This window comes from Ascaphus truei, chromosome 8, assembly GCF_040206685.1.
Source record: "Ascaphus truei isolate aAscTru1 chromosome 8, aAscTru1.hap1, whole genome shotgun sequence".
Taxonomy (NCBI): domain Eukaryota; kingdom Metazoa; phylum Chordata; class Amphibia; order Anura; family Ascaphidae; genus Ascaphus; species Ascaphus truei.
Window position 1 is genome coordinate 38,969,138 of NC_134490.1, and position 12,652 is coordinate 38,981,789.

The following is a 12,652-nucleotide window of genomic DNA, read 5'->3' on the forward strand; positions in this document are numbered from 1 at the left end:
TTTCCCAGTGCAGGAGTACAGCCCCATTCAAATGGACTCAAAGTCCTCTCTAGTGCGGGGAAGGCAGCTCCACAGCATAGTGGATAATGTCAATGAATAAAGTTGGGTTGCCCCAATTACCCCTACCAGCATCTTCTCATCAATTGGCATGGACAGAATAAATGGAGGCGTTAGGAAAGAGTTATTGAGCACACATATTATATGGGAAAAGATAACAATTTGCGAGCTCCTTTTTCATTCCATTTGAACTGTGGCAAAAATATCCTCCAAGCTTGAACCGGCATCAATCTCAGACTCCTGACAAAGGACAGTCGCCCGACACGTCGAGTCTGAGCAAGTGCGTTTTTTTTTAATGCATGTATTTTTGCAAGTTATATACGCTTATTTAATTATGATATTTTTAATGATATGTTAGATTATTGAATACACTTTTTGCATATTTTTTTTTTATAATCTGGTGTCCTCATTTATTATGTATCATTTATTTGAAGATTGAGCTTTTCCCTATGTATGTATGTATGTATGTATGTATGTATGTATCGCCCACAGTGTACTCATGCCTTACACAGACAATACAGTACAGGGAATAATAAATCAGTAAACGCAACAAAGGCAGACGATAAGAATGGAAATTCCTGCCCCTGAGAGCTTACAATCTAAGTGATATGTTGGGAGACTTAGAGTTGAGGGAATTAGTGCAGTAGATGGCAGTGCTTGGCCGGAGTGATTGTGGGACAATAGCCATTAGTCCAGGCTACTGGGATGCTTCATTTAAGAGGTGCGTTTTCAGGTTTGTTTTGAAGGTGGAAAGAGAGGGTGCTTTGGCATATATGGAGTGTAAGGGAGTTCCACAGGGTAAGGGGCAATTAGGGAAAAGGGTTTAAGGTGAGAGTGCAGTAGGGGTGGAAAGAATACAGTTCCGGGTAGAGCGCAGAAGAGGAGCTGGGGCATAGCGAGAGATCAAAGCTGAGATGTAAAGGAGCAGATGAGTCAGGAGTCTTAAAGGTAAGGAGGAGAACTTTATAGGTGATCCGAAATGTGATGGGAAGCCAGGAGAGGAATTTAAGGAGAAGGTGAGCGGATACTGTTTCGGGAGAAAGTGAAATGATTCTAAAAGCAGAATGTTGAATATATTGCAAAGGAGAAAGTTGTGAGGCGGGGAGACTTGTTAGGAGTATGTTACAATAATCCAGACAGGAGAGGGTAAGGGCACGCATTAGTTTTAGCAGTAGATTGACAGAGGAAATGGTGGACCTTGGCAATATTATGGAGGAATAAGCCACACATTTTGAATGAATGTGAATGGAAAAGGAAAGGGAAGAGTCAAATGCCACTCCTAAGCATTGTGCTTTGGCGACAGGAGAGATGGTTGTTTACTGTGATGGAAAAGGGGGTTATTAGGCTGGATTTAGGGGGAAATATGAGGAGCTCAGTGGGCCATCCATGAGGATATTGCCAGGAGGCAATCCGAGACTTGGGACTGGATTGCAGGAGTGAGGTATGGGGGTGGAAAGATATCTGTGTATCATCTGCATAGAGATCATACCTAAGGCCAAAAGAGTTGATGAGGTCACCACGTGATAGAGTGTAGAGAGAGAGAGAGAGAGAGAAAAGGAGAGGTCCCAGAACAGAGCCCAGCGGTATACTAACAGAGAGATCAACACGAGACGAAGACATGCTGGCAAAAGAGACTGAAAATGTGCAATGAGACGGGTAAGATCAGAATCAAGATAGAGCTTTGTTGTGGATACCGAGAGTTTCAAATGTAGAATTCGGTGTGATTGTTATCAGAGTCAGCCTCTTTAGTCACTGAGCCACTCCTTAAACCCATAATTGTTTAATTGTTTAATTGTTTAATTGTTAATTATATGTGGTGTTACTCAATATTTTTATTTAATTTTTTTTAGGATGAGTACGATAAATATATCAACAAAATCTGCAAATCCTGTGGATGATATAGGTAAATTGTATGATTTAATCTGTTTTTGGGGTGCGTTAATAGGAATTGGGATTAATATTGCATTAGCAAAATGTGTTTCATAACGTCTAACATAATTATAGTCATTACTATTATGGTCTGATTTGTAAGGCACCAGCCTGTTCCGTAGTGCAGTACACTGTGTGAGTAACAATGACATTTTATTACATAAAGAATACATATAAGTTAAGACAGAGACAATCGGGAGGAGGTAGCTGCACCAATGAGCTTACAATCTAAAATTCAGCATTGACGCAGACGTCACAACGGGACTCATCAGTTGCGTTTTTTTCAGGCAGATGCATTTTTGTGTGGAGGCAGCGATAACCCTTTCACTGCCAGCACAGCCTGCAACACATCTGGCAGCAAAGGGATGACGTCTTATTTCCTTTAAAGAGTTTAGGGAATCTCCCCCTTTGCCTTTGACTCCATCTCTTTTGCTGAAAGGCTGTTCCATGTATCCACTACTCTCCCAAGGTGCACTGCCGTCAGTCCCGCTTAGGACCAAAATAAAACAATGGCGTGACCGGGTTAAAGGGTTAATTGTAACTGATTGGTATTTTTTTTTTTAAATGGCTCCAAAGCCAGACTCCTATAAGTATTTTCAAATGATGTTTTAAAGTCAGTTTGTAAACATGAGCTGAGACTTGGGAGAAGTTTGATCTCACGAGGCTTCTCCCTTTTGTGTGATATCGCTGTGCGCTGAATAGGAGTTTGCACAGGCAAAGCCCCCTCTCCTTCCTCCTCTTAATTGGCACGGACAGGGTGGGCTAGAGTTGGAGGGGACAGTTGACTGACAAGCGCTTTGTTCCCTCCCCACCTATTCAGAGAATAGAATGAAAAACAGGTTCTTATTTCCCAAAGAAACCTAAAACTGTCAAATCTTTGCGTTAAGTCTGGCTACATTTGTTTAAGGAAGATAATGGCATTGTTACGTTGCATTGCACCTTCAAGGTGTGTGGAACCCTGTAAACCACCCCCCTTGCAGAAGGGCATCTTTTTGTTAACCTATTATTTAGTTATATACGAAGGTATTCCATATGAGTTTCTTAGCATGCAGCCTCGCTCTCCCGATGAATGGAATCCTTTTTTGTCTTATTAATTTTTTCCCCCCACTTTCAGATTACACCTGGGAAGTAAAAGCCAACAACAGGGCCTTTCATGAGAAATTCAGGAAGAAAGGCATCTTTTGTCTTCAGAGAAAAAAGTATGCGGTACGTTCACCATCTTTCTATCAGTGGAATTACCTTCCCAGGACCGGTACAAGACCCGGTTTTATTGCCAGTCCAGTGGCATACGCCAATTTCATAGAGTTGTGCGGCAGTAATTAACCATGTGATCCACCTAGGCTGCCTAGTTTACCATCTCAGATGCGAGGACACCCTTGGCTTTCATGTATGTATGTATGTATGTATGTATGTATGTTTTGATTTATAGAACACACAGTGTACGCAGCGCTTGAAAAAATTACAATACAGGGGAAATAACGTTCAAACAGGGGGGATTAAAGCAGCAAGTACAGTATGTGACAACATAATGCAAAGGGGGATTCTTCCCCAAAGAGCTAGCAATCTAAGTGGTAGATTGGGAGACTTGCAGACACAGCCTTACAAGTAAGAAGGAGAATTGTCTAGTTTATATGGAAATTGATAGGAAGCCAGCAGGGAGAGGTCGGGAGATCGGAAGCAGATATGCGCCTAGAAGAGTGGGAGAGGATTTGGGCTGCAGCCGTGTGAATGGACCGGAAAGGAGAGAGGTGTGAGACAGGGAGGCCAGATCAGAGAAGGTTACAGTAATCAATACAGGAGAGAACAAGAACATGCATTACTGTGTTTTAGTGGAAGATAGGCCAAGTTGCAGAGAGAGAAACGGCAGGATTTAGTAACGGCGTTTATATGAGGGGAGAAAGTGAGGGGGAGGAGTTGAATGTTACCTCTGGGCAACGTGCTTGTGGGACTGGGATAAGATATAAGTCTAAATCCTAAATACATACGTCTATCTATTCCAGGCATTTTTTAATTGCCTTGCTGTGTTAACCTCTACTGCGTCTGTCCAACATTTCCGTGAATACGTACTTATACAATGAAAGGAGTTATAGGGAGCAATAGGAGGAGTTATAGGGAGGAGTTATAGGGAGAGGTTATATAGGGAAATAAGAGGAGTTATAGGGAGCGGTTATATGGAGCAGCAGGAGGTTCTAGTAGTACACAAGCTCCTTGTGTACTTTGACAAATCACTTTATCCTTGATAAATTGATTAATGATTAATCTCACCACAATGAGATTATAAACTGTGCGTTGCAGTGACTTGTGCCTGGGAAGCTCTGTGTACATAGCGGCAAACACTGCAGCTCTATGTAATCAACACATTTCAAGTATACTAGTAGTCAGTAAGTAGCACTTATGGGATGAGAGGTGTGGGGTGCATCACTCACCTGATCTCCAAACCAGTTTTGCTCTGTGCTCCTGTCTCCCTGAAAGCCTGGGTGTGCGTGCGATTTTGCCACAGGCGGTAGTTGGAATGAATATCATCACATTACACGCAGTGTACAGCACTAGTTTACCTAGTCTAAGTTGTTGCTGTCGTATAAAAAATCTGAGAATGCCCACAATACGCATCATTGTTTGTCTATCGTCCTCTCCAACAGGATAACCGGATTAAAACCTCAAAGTACAATGTGCTCACATTCCTGCCTCTGAACCTGTACGAACAGTACCATAAAGCACACGTGGTCTACTTCACGTGCTTGTTAATCCTGCAGGTAATGCGCACGTCTGCCCAGATGCGCCATATAGCAATGCAAGTACCGCTTTGCACGCAAACAATGTAACCAGTGTGGAAATACACGGGGACACAGAGTACCAATACCATATTACCGACAAGCCAGGGGTACCACTACTTTTATGTCAGCTTATTTTTTTTAAAGAAAAGGGGATTTAAAAAATGCCCCTCTCTCTCAGCGAGGCACTGACGGCAACAGGGGTGAGAATGAACCATTAGGGTTGATACAACACCACAGTGGGTTCCAGTCATATAGGAATCGATGGTCCAGGCGAAGCTAGCACAAGCTAGGATGCACGTCCAGCATAAAGTACAGTATAGCCAAATGGCACTGTGACATTGTATAGGCTTTTGGGGGAATTCCAAAAGAAATGGCTATACCTGCTCCACGTACCATAATTACATTAGTGTGCCAGGTCCTTAGTAAGGAGGGGCTGCAAAATGAATGAATATACCTAAAGCAACCAAACGAAACAGCATTAGTATGAAACATTCAAAGCACAAGAGGGTTTATCGTGTAGTAAGTTCTTGCTGTCCCCAACGTCGCGGGGCCCCAAGCTAGTCGCGGGGCCCCAAGCTAGTCTGCGGTGCTAGGGACAGTGTCTACCGTTAAACCCTCGCGTGACTATGTGTGACACAGAAGATGTTGAGGCTTGCTACACCTATGTATCAGTCGAAGGGGCAGATCAGTTCTTTTGCAGCCTGAAATTCCCCCATTCACTTTACTACTATAATAAAATGTGATCATTTTTATTCGTTTTTATAAAGATGGATGAATATGGCAAAGACGTAATTAAAATACCACTCGCCATAATATCACTGAGTTTACACAAATTATATTAAATTGCTATTGCTGAGAATCCTCAAAAATTTACAGAATCATCAATTTGTCATACAACATGGGTGTAATAAATGAAGCATTTCTGTGCATGCTTAGAGGTGTCCTGACAAATACCATCATTACACACGCAAAGTGCTGGTACATATATAAATGCACATGGTCAAAAAGATCAAATTCAGGGCAAAAATGCCCAATACCATGAAAGTATGTCTCTCAATTTTTAAACAATAAATCACAAATGTTGCTGAAATGCTACTTTTCTTGCAGCAATGACCATTCTGTGTAATGTAAAAATACTTTCCAATATCCTACTGCAGTGATGGATAACAGCGTACATTATCTATAAGATAACGGATATCTATTTCAGTCCCATCATAATCCAAACTAAATTCAGCATGAATTGTCCCTGGTATGATAGATAATATGGACAATATGGAACGTAAACCCTACGAGGATAAAAGGGGCGATAGTAAACAGTCCGCCTTGCATCTCACCCGGAACTACACAGAGTAGAGGTTGTGGCAAAGCGATATCACGCCAAACAGGCCAATGAATCAGGTGCGGAACAGCAAGAATTAGTTGGGGATGTCATCTTTATAACAACCGCGTTAGCTAGATGTGAGCGCCACTACACGCCGCCGTGGTTGTTCTAAACGCCACGGGGAAGACGTATCGATATGAAGAAAGTGCGCATAGAAGTTTGTTTGGATGCATTGCTCCATTGTCTGCTGGCGTTCGCGTCAACGCAGCGTTTCTTACATTGAACGCGAATTGCTGGCCAGAAACGTTTATGCCATTTCAGACCCGGCAGAATACAAATACAAGATGTAAAAGTGACGGGCACGCACAGTTTGATACATCTCATTGTAATCTGTGCGTCATGTAACTCCTCCCACTGACTCTCCCCAAATCGCGCCGGCGCTAAACTTGGAGCAAAGGCCTTGCTACATTAACGCAAAGAAACACAATTTCATGCTTCGTCTGTGCACCAAATTTGCCTTGCTACGTCGCCCTCGACATCTGTAACTACTTTCTGCTGATGTATATTCTCAGGACGGGGTTCCTTCGATAAGATATCTATGTGTCTTCCATTCCAGTGTATCCCACAAATTTCGACCCTACCTTCGTATGTCATCATATTACCCCTGCTCTGCATCCTGCTGGTGAAGGGTCTCAGGGACTTGGTGGATGATATTGTAAGTAGCAGAAAACATTTCTGTATTGGTTGCAGCTGCTCTGAAGCTCCCGTCACGTGCCCCAGTTTCCAGCTTTCCCAACAGCTAATCAGGTAGCTGATTAGTGGTCATTATTTTTCCTTGGCCAATATAATTATGAGTGGTCAATGACATGGGGGACGGGAAGACCAAACCGCAGGTGAAGACAGAGAGCGTAGGATACAAAAGATCCCTTCACATCCGAATCTTATTATTAAACAGAGAAAGTGAATTAGAATAGATGTAATTCCTCAAGGTACGATAGTCCGTGCAAGTTTTCGTACAGAATGAGCACTAAAAACATTACCCATATAATGAAATGAATGAGTAATGAAAAAATAATCTTGGGGTACAGTTGAGTGTCGCTCATACGTAAAAATGTGGAAATGCAGGATTAGGATTTATAAATCTACACTTCCTGGGGTAATTAAGTCAGATTTACTCCACACCCTTTTTGTGAAACCCCTTGATGGAATACCCTTAAGTCTCAAAATGCAAAGCACGTGAATTCAAACATATCACCACTTCCAATGTGCCTGTCGCTAATCACAAATTAGACTTGTGTCTCAGTTCTTAGAGAAGTATTGTATGTCATTACATTAATGCTTAATATATTCTCCAGTAGGGAATGCAGAATGATTTGATTTGTGCTTTAATCACAAACATCTAAGATTTATGGTGTGGGTGTTTAAAACTACCAGTTTAAGAACGTAACCGTATTTGCAGTCGGAAAGTCAGAAGCATCTGGGAAAAAAAAAAGCAATTTTCATGTAGCGTTAGGATGACTAATAACTGTGTCTGCATAACCAGGGAAACAACATATTAAAAAGCAAACATGCACTCTAAATCATATTATTTTTACAGGCTCGCCACAGAAGTGATAAGCTGATCAATAACAAACCTTGTGAGATACTGACAGACGGAAGGTGAGGTGTAGGCAGCTGGGCTTCACTTTTTAATGGCTTTGTACTAAGGTGATTTTAGAGCAAAAGGGGTCATAGAGTGATGTTCATTTTGCATCAATGTATCCGGCTGACAAATTACAGAGATGCATCATGTTATGAATAGATATGGGTGAACCAGTTCAGTTGCAATCCGGAAAATTCTGATTTTTTTAGACCACAAATGTCCGCCCCCCTCCCCCCCCATCACCCCCAACCAAAATCCGTCTACGGATTGGGCACTAAATAATCAGTGCAGATTAATCCAAATCCGCCATTGGATATAACCCAGGCGGATTTTGAAGAATTCCACAATCCATGGCCGGATTGTTAAAAATCCGCACACAGATTCCGGATTGTTCTCTAAAATAAAATAAAAACTCAAACTGCAGGTTTCCCTGTTTGAGGCTGATCCACGGAAATCCATGGACCAAAGGGACCGGCCGATCCGAGATCCAAATCTGCCAACAAAAACCCGACCATCTCTAGTTATGAGACCACTGTGAAATGTTTCCCATTTATTTACAAAACTAATGCACCAGCTTTGAGAGAGTTTTACACTCTCTGCATAACAATGTGAAGCGCACGTATAAAGCTTTGCTGGCACATGGCCTTCACACCACATGGCCTTCACACCACATGGCATTCACACACACTTCCCCTTGCATTGATACATCTCCCACTTCATCTGAGTAGAAGACAAACACACTCGTCCGTTTAAGCAGGGTCCTTAGACCATTTATTAACTATATACAACACTATTATTGCACAACGTTTCGGGGTATACAGGAACCTTTCTTCAGGTGAGAGGAGGGTTAATCTATACCCTGAAATGTATAGCCAACTTTCCATTGTGCCAGTAAGAAATGAGCCCTACGGATTACCTTTAGAATAAGTCATCTCTGCAATGTCTTTCCATGTGATTATCACTCAGTAGGAGCTATATGTGAAACCGGGAGCGAGTTAGACCGGTTTGCTAAATTGACATGCCACCCTACTGTTAGCAAACATTCCCGTGCCTACATCCGACACAAACGCTATGTATCGTCCCTCATGGCACGCACTAGTCTTATATTCCTGTATAGTTACACCACAGGTTTCAATACCTTTGAAAGGACCATTGTGAGACATATTTAGGCTCTGCAGCAGCAGGTGCCAGAGGTTTAGAAAGATTTGCACACATTTAATTTCCTGTACTCCTATACGTAGTACAATTCCACAGTGCGGGGAAACCGCTTCTGACCAGGAGAATCCTGCCCGTGCAGCCAACACAACATAGACAAACAACCTCTTCCTTAGGCCGCGCTTATAGTCCTGGCTACAGCCACACAACGGCGTGACGTCATCCGTCGCTGTTGTAGCAGCGATTTTTGCTTATTGTGACAAGAGACGGGGACCTGGTGGGGCGTGGCTGTGAGCGGTTCGCCCGCATTGGCTGAACCGCTTACATGGCCGCTGATGTCATGTGGCGGTCGGCAAAAAAAAAATACATTTTCAGAGATTTTGGTCGTGCCGTCGCGCCTGCTATAGGCACACACGACAGATTAAATAGACTTGTTTTCACGCGAAGTCGCCATCGCTGTTGCCGTAGCCACAACTTTAAGCTTAAAGTCCTCTAAGACAAAGATACACAGGAGAGCTTTACTCACAAGTTCATAATGCAATTCTCCATTTAATGTGACAGCCAGTGGAAAGACAACGTTTCCGGTCCCATATGGACGCTTCATCAGCTTGAACTCGTATACGTAATAACTTTCATATTTTGGACACAGCATTGCAATCCTAAACACGTCACTCATTAGCTGGTCTTCACACATTGCTACATTATTGAGTGTGTTTGACCAGACAGACAAGGTGTTATATGAGATCAGGGGTGGGCGCCCGGAAGGGGAGGTGCGTGCTAGGGAGATAAGTGGGCACAGGGAGAATATAGGTCTTCAGAAAAGAAAATGTGAAGTGTTATAAGATATGTAACACAATGTGTGATCAAGTGACAAATTCCCTAGGGTGTATGTGAACTAGAAGATATGCAACTGGGCTATCCTAGTATTGAAGGAGCCGTCTGTGCTAATCCTCTTTTTGTTTTAAATATTGTAAAAGATCCCTTTGGCAATGCTTTTATTTTTTACATCTCCACCCAAGAGATATAAGCGTTTGGAAATATTAAGTGTTCAGGAGATAAAAATGGAGCTCTTCCCGGAGCCCATGGTAACCTCAGACAATAGAGATTATTGTATTAAAGAGGAGGACATGCTCGGGGGCAAGTTAAACTCATATGTGAGGGGAGGATCTACTTCAGGGGTGGCCATCTGCAGTCCTCAAGGGCCACCAACAGGTCAGATTTTAAGGATATCCCTGCTTCAGCTCAGGTGGCCCAATCATTCCCTACTTCCGCACAGGTGGCTCAGTTTTTGACTGGGCCACTGATTGAGCTGCCTGTTCTGAAGCCCTTGGGGGCCCTTGTGGACTGGAGATGGCCACCCCCTAATCTACATTAATATGATGGAACAAATTCTAACCCAATAATTCTTCTCTTCTTCAGCCTGCGCAGAGAGAAGTGGAAAAACATTCAAGTCGGTGACATCGTGTGTCTGCGTAAAGACGACTCTGTCCCAGTAAGTGGTTAATCTCCGCATGTTCCTCTCTCCGCTTCCCAGTGGTGCTCCCTGCTAATGATAATCCTTTACAGGTGCTTTGTGTGGACAGAAGAGGTCATTTGCAATGCTTTCCAACCCATTGTGGGTGCTCTGATAGAGAAGAATAGAAAGAGTTATCTCATGCAATGGAGTATGATTATGTGGTTGGATTGTACAGACAAAGGGCATATCTGTATAGAAGAGTTGGCTGTCCCCATAATATTATATCTTGCATAGATATATCTATGCTGCTGTTACCTCACCATATGCTCTTAAAGCGGCACTTCTGTCAACACCTTTTTTTTTTCTTTGGTTTAAAAAAAAAACCATGTTTGAAGCCAAGGGTCTCTGGAACATTCATTTCAGCTCCAGAGACCCCTGCTTCCCGAGATATTTACCCAGATGGGGCTAATCAGGGCTATCGAAATGGTGGCTTTAAATCTCCTGCATCCTCCCTTTCGGCATCCTATTGGCCCACATGACGCGGGACATTTAAACTGCTCAGAGACGCCGACACCCCCTTCTCAGGAAGCAGGGGGTCCCCAGAACTGAAAATAATGTGGTTCCGATCCGGAGACCCCCTGCATGAAATGTTATGTATGTATGTATGTATGTATGTATGTCTGTCCCAAGGGGTGTTACTTTAAACAGTTGACCTTGCTTAGTAGAGGGAGTAGGACAGGTCAGGTCTTCAGGATATCCCAGCTTCAGCACAGGTGGCTCAATCAGAGGCTAAGTCAAAGACGGAGCCTCTGAGGCACCTGTGATGAAGCAGGGTTATCCTGAAGACCTGTTTGGGGGAGGGGGGGGCGGCTTGAGAACTGGAGTTGAGCATCCATGCAATAGCAGACCAATTACTTAGGAGCAAGAAAAATCCAGTGTGATTGAAGGTAACAAGAATAAACTACTGAAAATATGAATGTTGGTTTGGATGTGTGGCCTATATACAGGACGAATATGCCACGGATCGCGTAGTAATGCATAGTGTAGCAGCGGGATTGCGTTCATGCATTTCTTTGTAAGCGTCTTTTCCAAAAAAAAAATTATCATCAAGCTTTAAATGACATTACAGTGGACTCTGACATTATTGGGACTGACGGGAGTTCATGGACATACAGTACTTTAGCAGTCATGTAGATACGTCCACTGACTTTGTACTTTGCCAGCTCAAGCTGTATGAGCTTTAAGACAAAGAGAGGACAAGGTAAGTCCATGAGAAGACACTGGATGACTAAATGTACCACTTCATGTGCTCACCTGCATATTTACATTCCCTTATTTGTATCCGGCTATATTAGGTATGTGAACATGCTTTGGTGACAAACAGCTGGTTGGATGACTTCTTGTAGATTGTAAGCTCCTTGCCCTAACTTTTGAATCATTATGCATAAACATGGTAATAGGCTGTTACGGTCTCTCACCTCCATTGTGTGGAATATGTTGGCACCTGTTAAATAACGTTTGTTAATGGCCAGTGTTTCTCGTTGATAGGCTGACATATTACTGCTGTACAGTACAGAACCCAACAGCCTGTGTTACGTGGAAACCGCAGGCATTGACGGGTAAGGACTTGAGTCTGGGGTCTCAGAGCCTCTTAATCTAGCGAGTTAATAATACTTTGTTTTCACAAACACATGACGTTCGCTTGCTTAAATATCCCTACCCAATGCCCAAATTGGTTCACTGGTTTTTAACCCTGTACGGTTATGTGCCTATACCATGCAGATCTGACGTCTGACCTGGTATTTTCCCTCATCCTCTTTGCTGGCAGAGAGTCCCATCCACATCCCATTACTTTGCCCTGGATGGGCCCTCTCCTGGCTAATTTGCATGGCCCATTTTAACTTCTACAGTATTTCTCCGAAAACGGTTTCCTTCCCTATAACGGGGGACACGTAGGTCTCGGATCAGATCAACAGAAATATTGACTTTTATTCAGCAATGCAAAAAGAACGAATCCTGCGCTCCTACCAATTAGGCTCAAATAAAATAGTCGTAGGGGTACAGTAGGTTTATCGGCTCATCTGCTTTACTTAGCAGTTCCTTGGAGGTGTATGTCTCTGCCCTTCAGGACAGAGCTCCTGCCAATTTTACAATTGGTACAGGTATAATACACTCCAGTGTCAGTCTGGACATCACCCTCGAAGAGTAGGTGAATGTATAAGGCTGACAGAAATATATATGTAAGTTTTATTATATTCACACCAGGGAATTTGTGCAACCACAGTTTACTTCTATAATAAGGTAACTATGATACGGAC

At 43.0% G+C, this 12,652-nt stretch overlaps 2 protein-coding genes across 2 annotated transcripts in view; one reads left to right on the forward strand and one right to left on the reverse strand.

Annotated features, from left to right (window-relative positions):
* The window catches only part of ATP8B3 (ATPase phospholipid transporting 8B3), a 133,588-nt gene extending 129,096 nt beyond the window's left edge, over nucleotides 1-4,492 (reverse strand). The window contains exon 1 of the mRNA XM_075611547.1: nucleotides 4,413-4,492. The gene's annotated coding sequence lies outside the window, so the exon portion shown is untranslated. The remainder of the gene's footprint in view (nucleotides 1-4,412) is intronic.
* Nucleotides 1,042-12,652, forward strand: part of LOC142502157 (phospholipid-transporting ATPase IC-like) — a 50,376-nt gene continuing 38,765 nt past the window's right edge. The window contains exons 1-8 of the mRNA XM_075613032.1: nucleotides 1,042-1,073; nucleotides 1,908-1,960; nucleotides 3,101-3,192; nucleotides 4,626-4,739; nucleotides 6,698-6,796; nucleotides 7,679-7,740; nucleotides 10,298-10,370; nucleotides 11,883-11,953. Of these exons, the coding sequence (XP_075469147.1) occupies nucleotides 1,042-1,073; nucleotides 1,908-1,960; nucleotides 3,101-3,192; nucleotides 4,626-4,739; nucleotides 6,698-6,796; nucleotides 7,679-7,740; nucleotides 10,298-10,370; nucleotides 11,883-11,953 (596 nt within the window). The remainder of the gene's footprint in view (nucleotides 1,074-1,907; nucleotides 1,961-3,100; nucleotides 3,193-4,625; nucleotides 4,740-6,697; nucleotides 6,797-7,678; nucleotides 7,741-10,297; nucleotides 10,371-11,882; nucleotides 11,954-12,652) is intronic.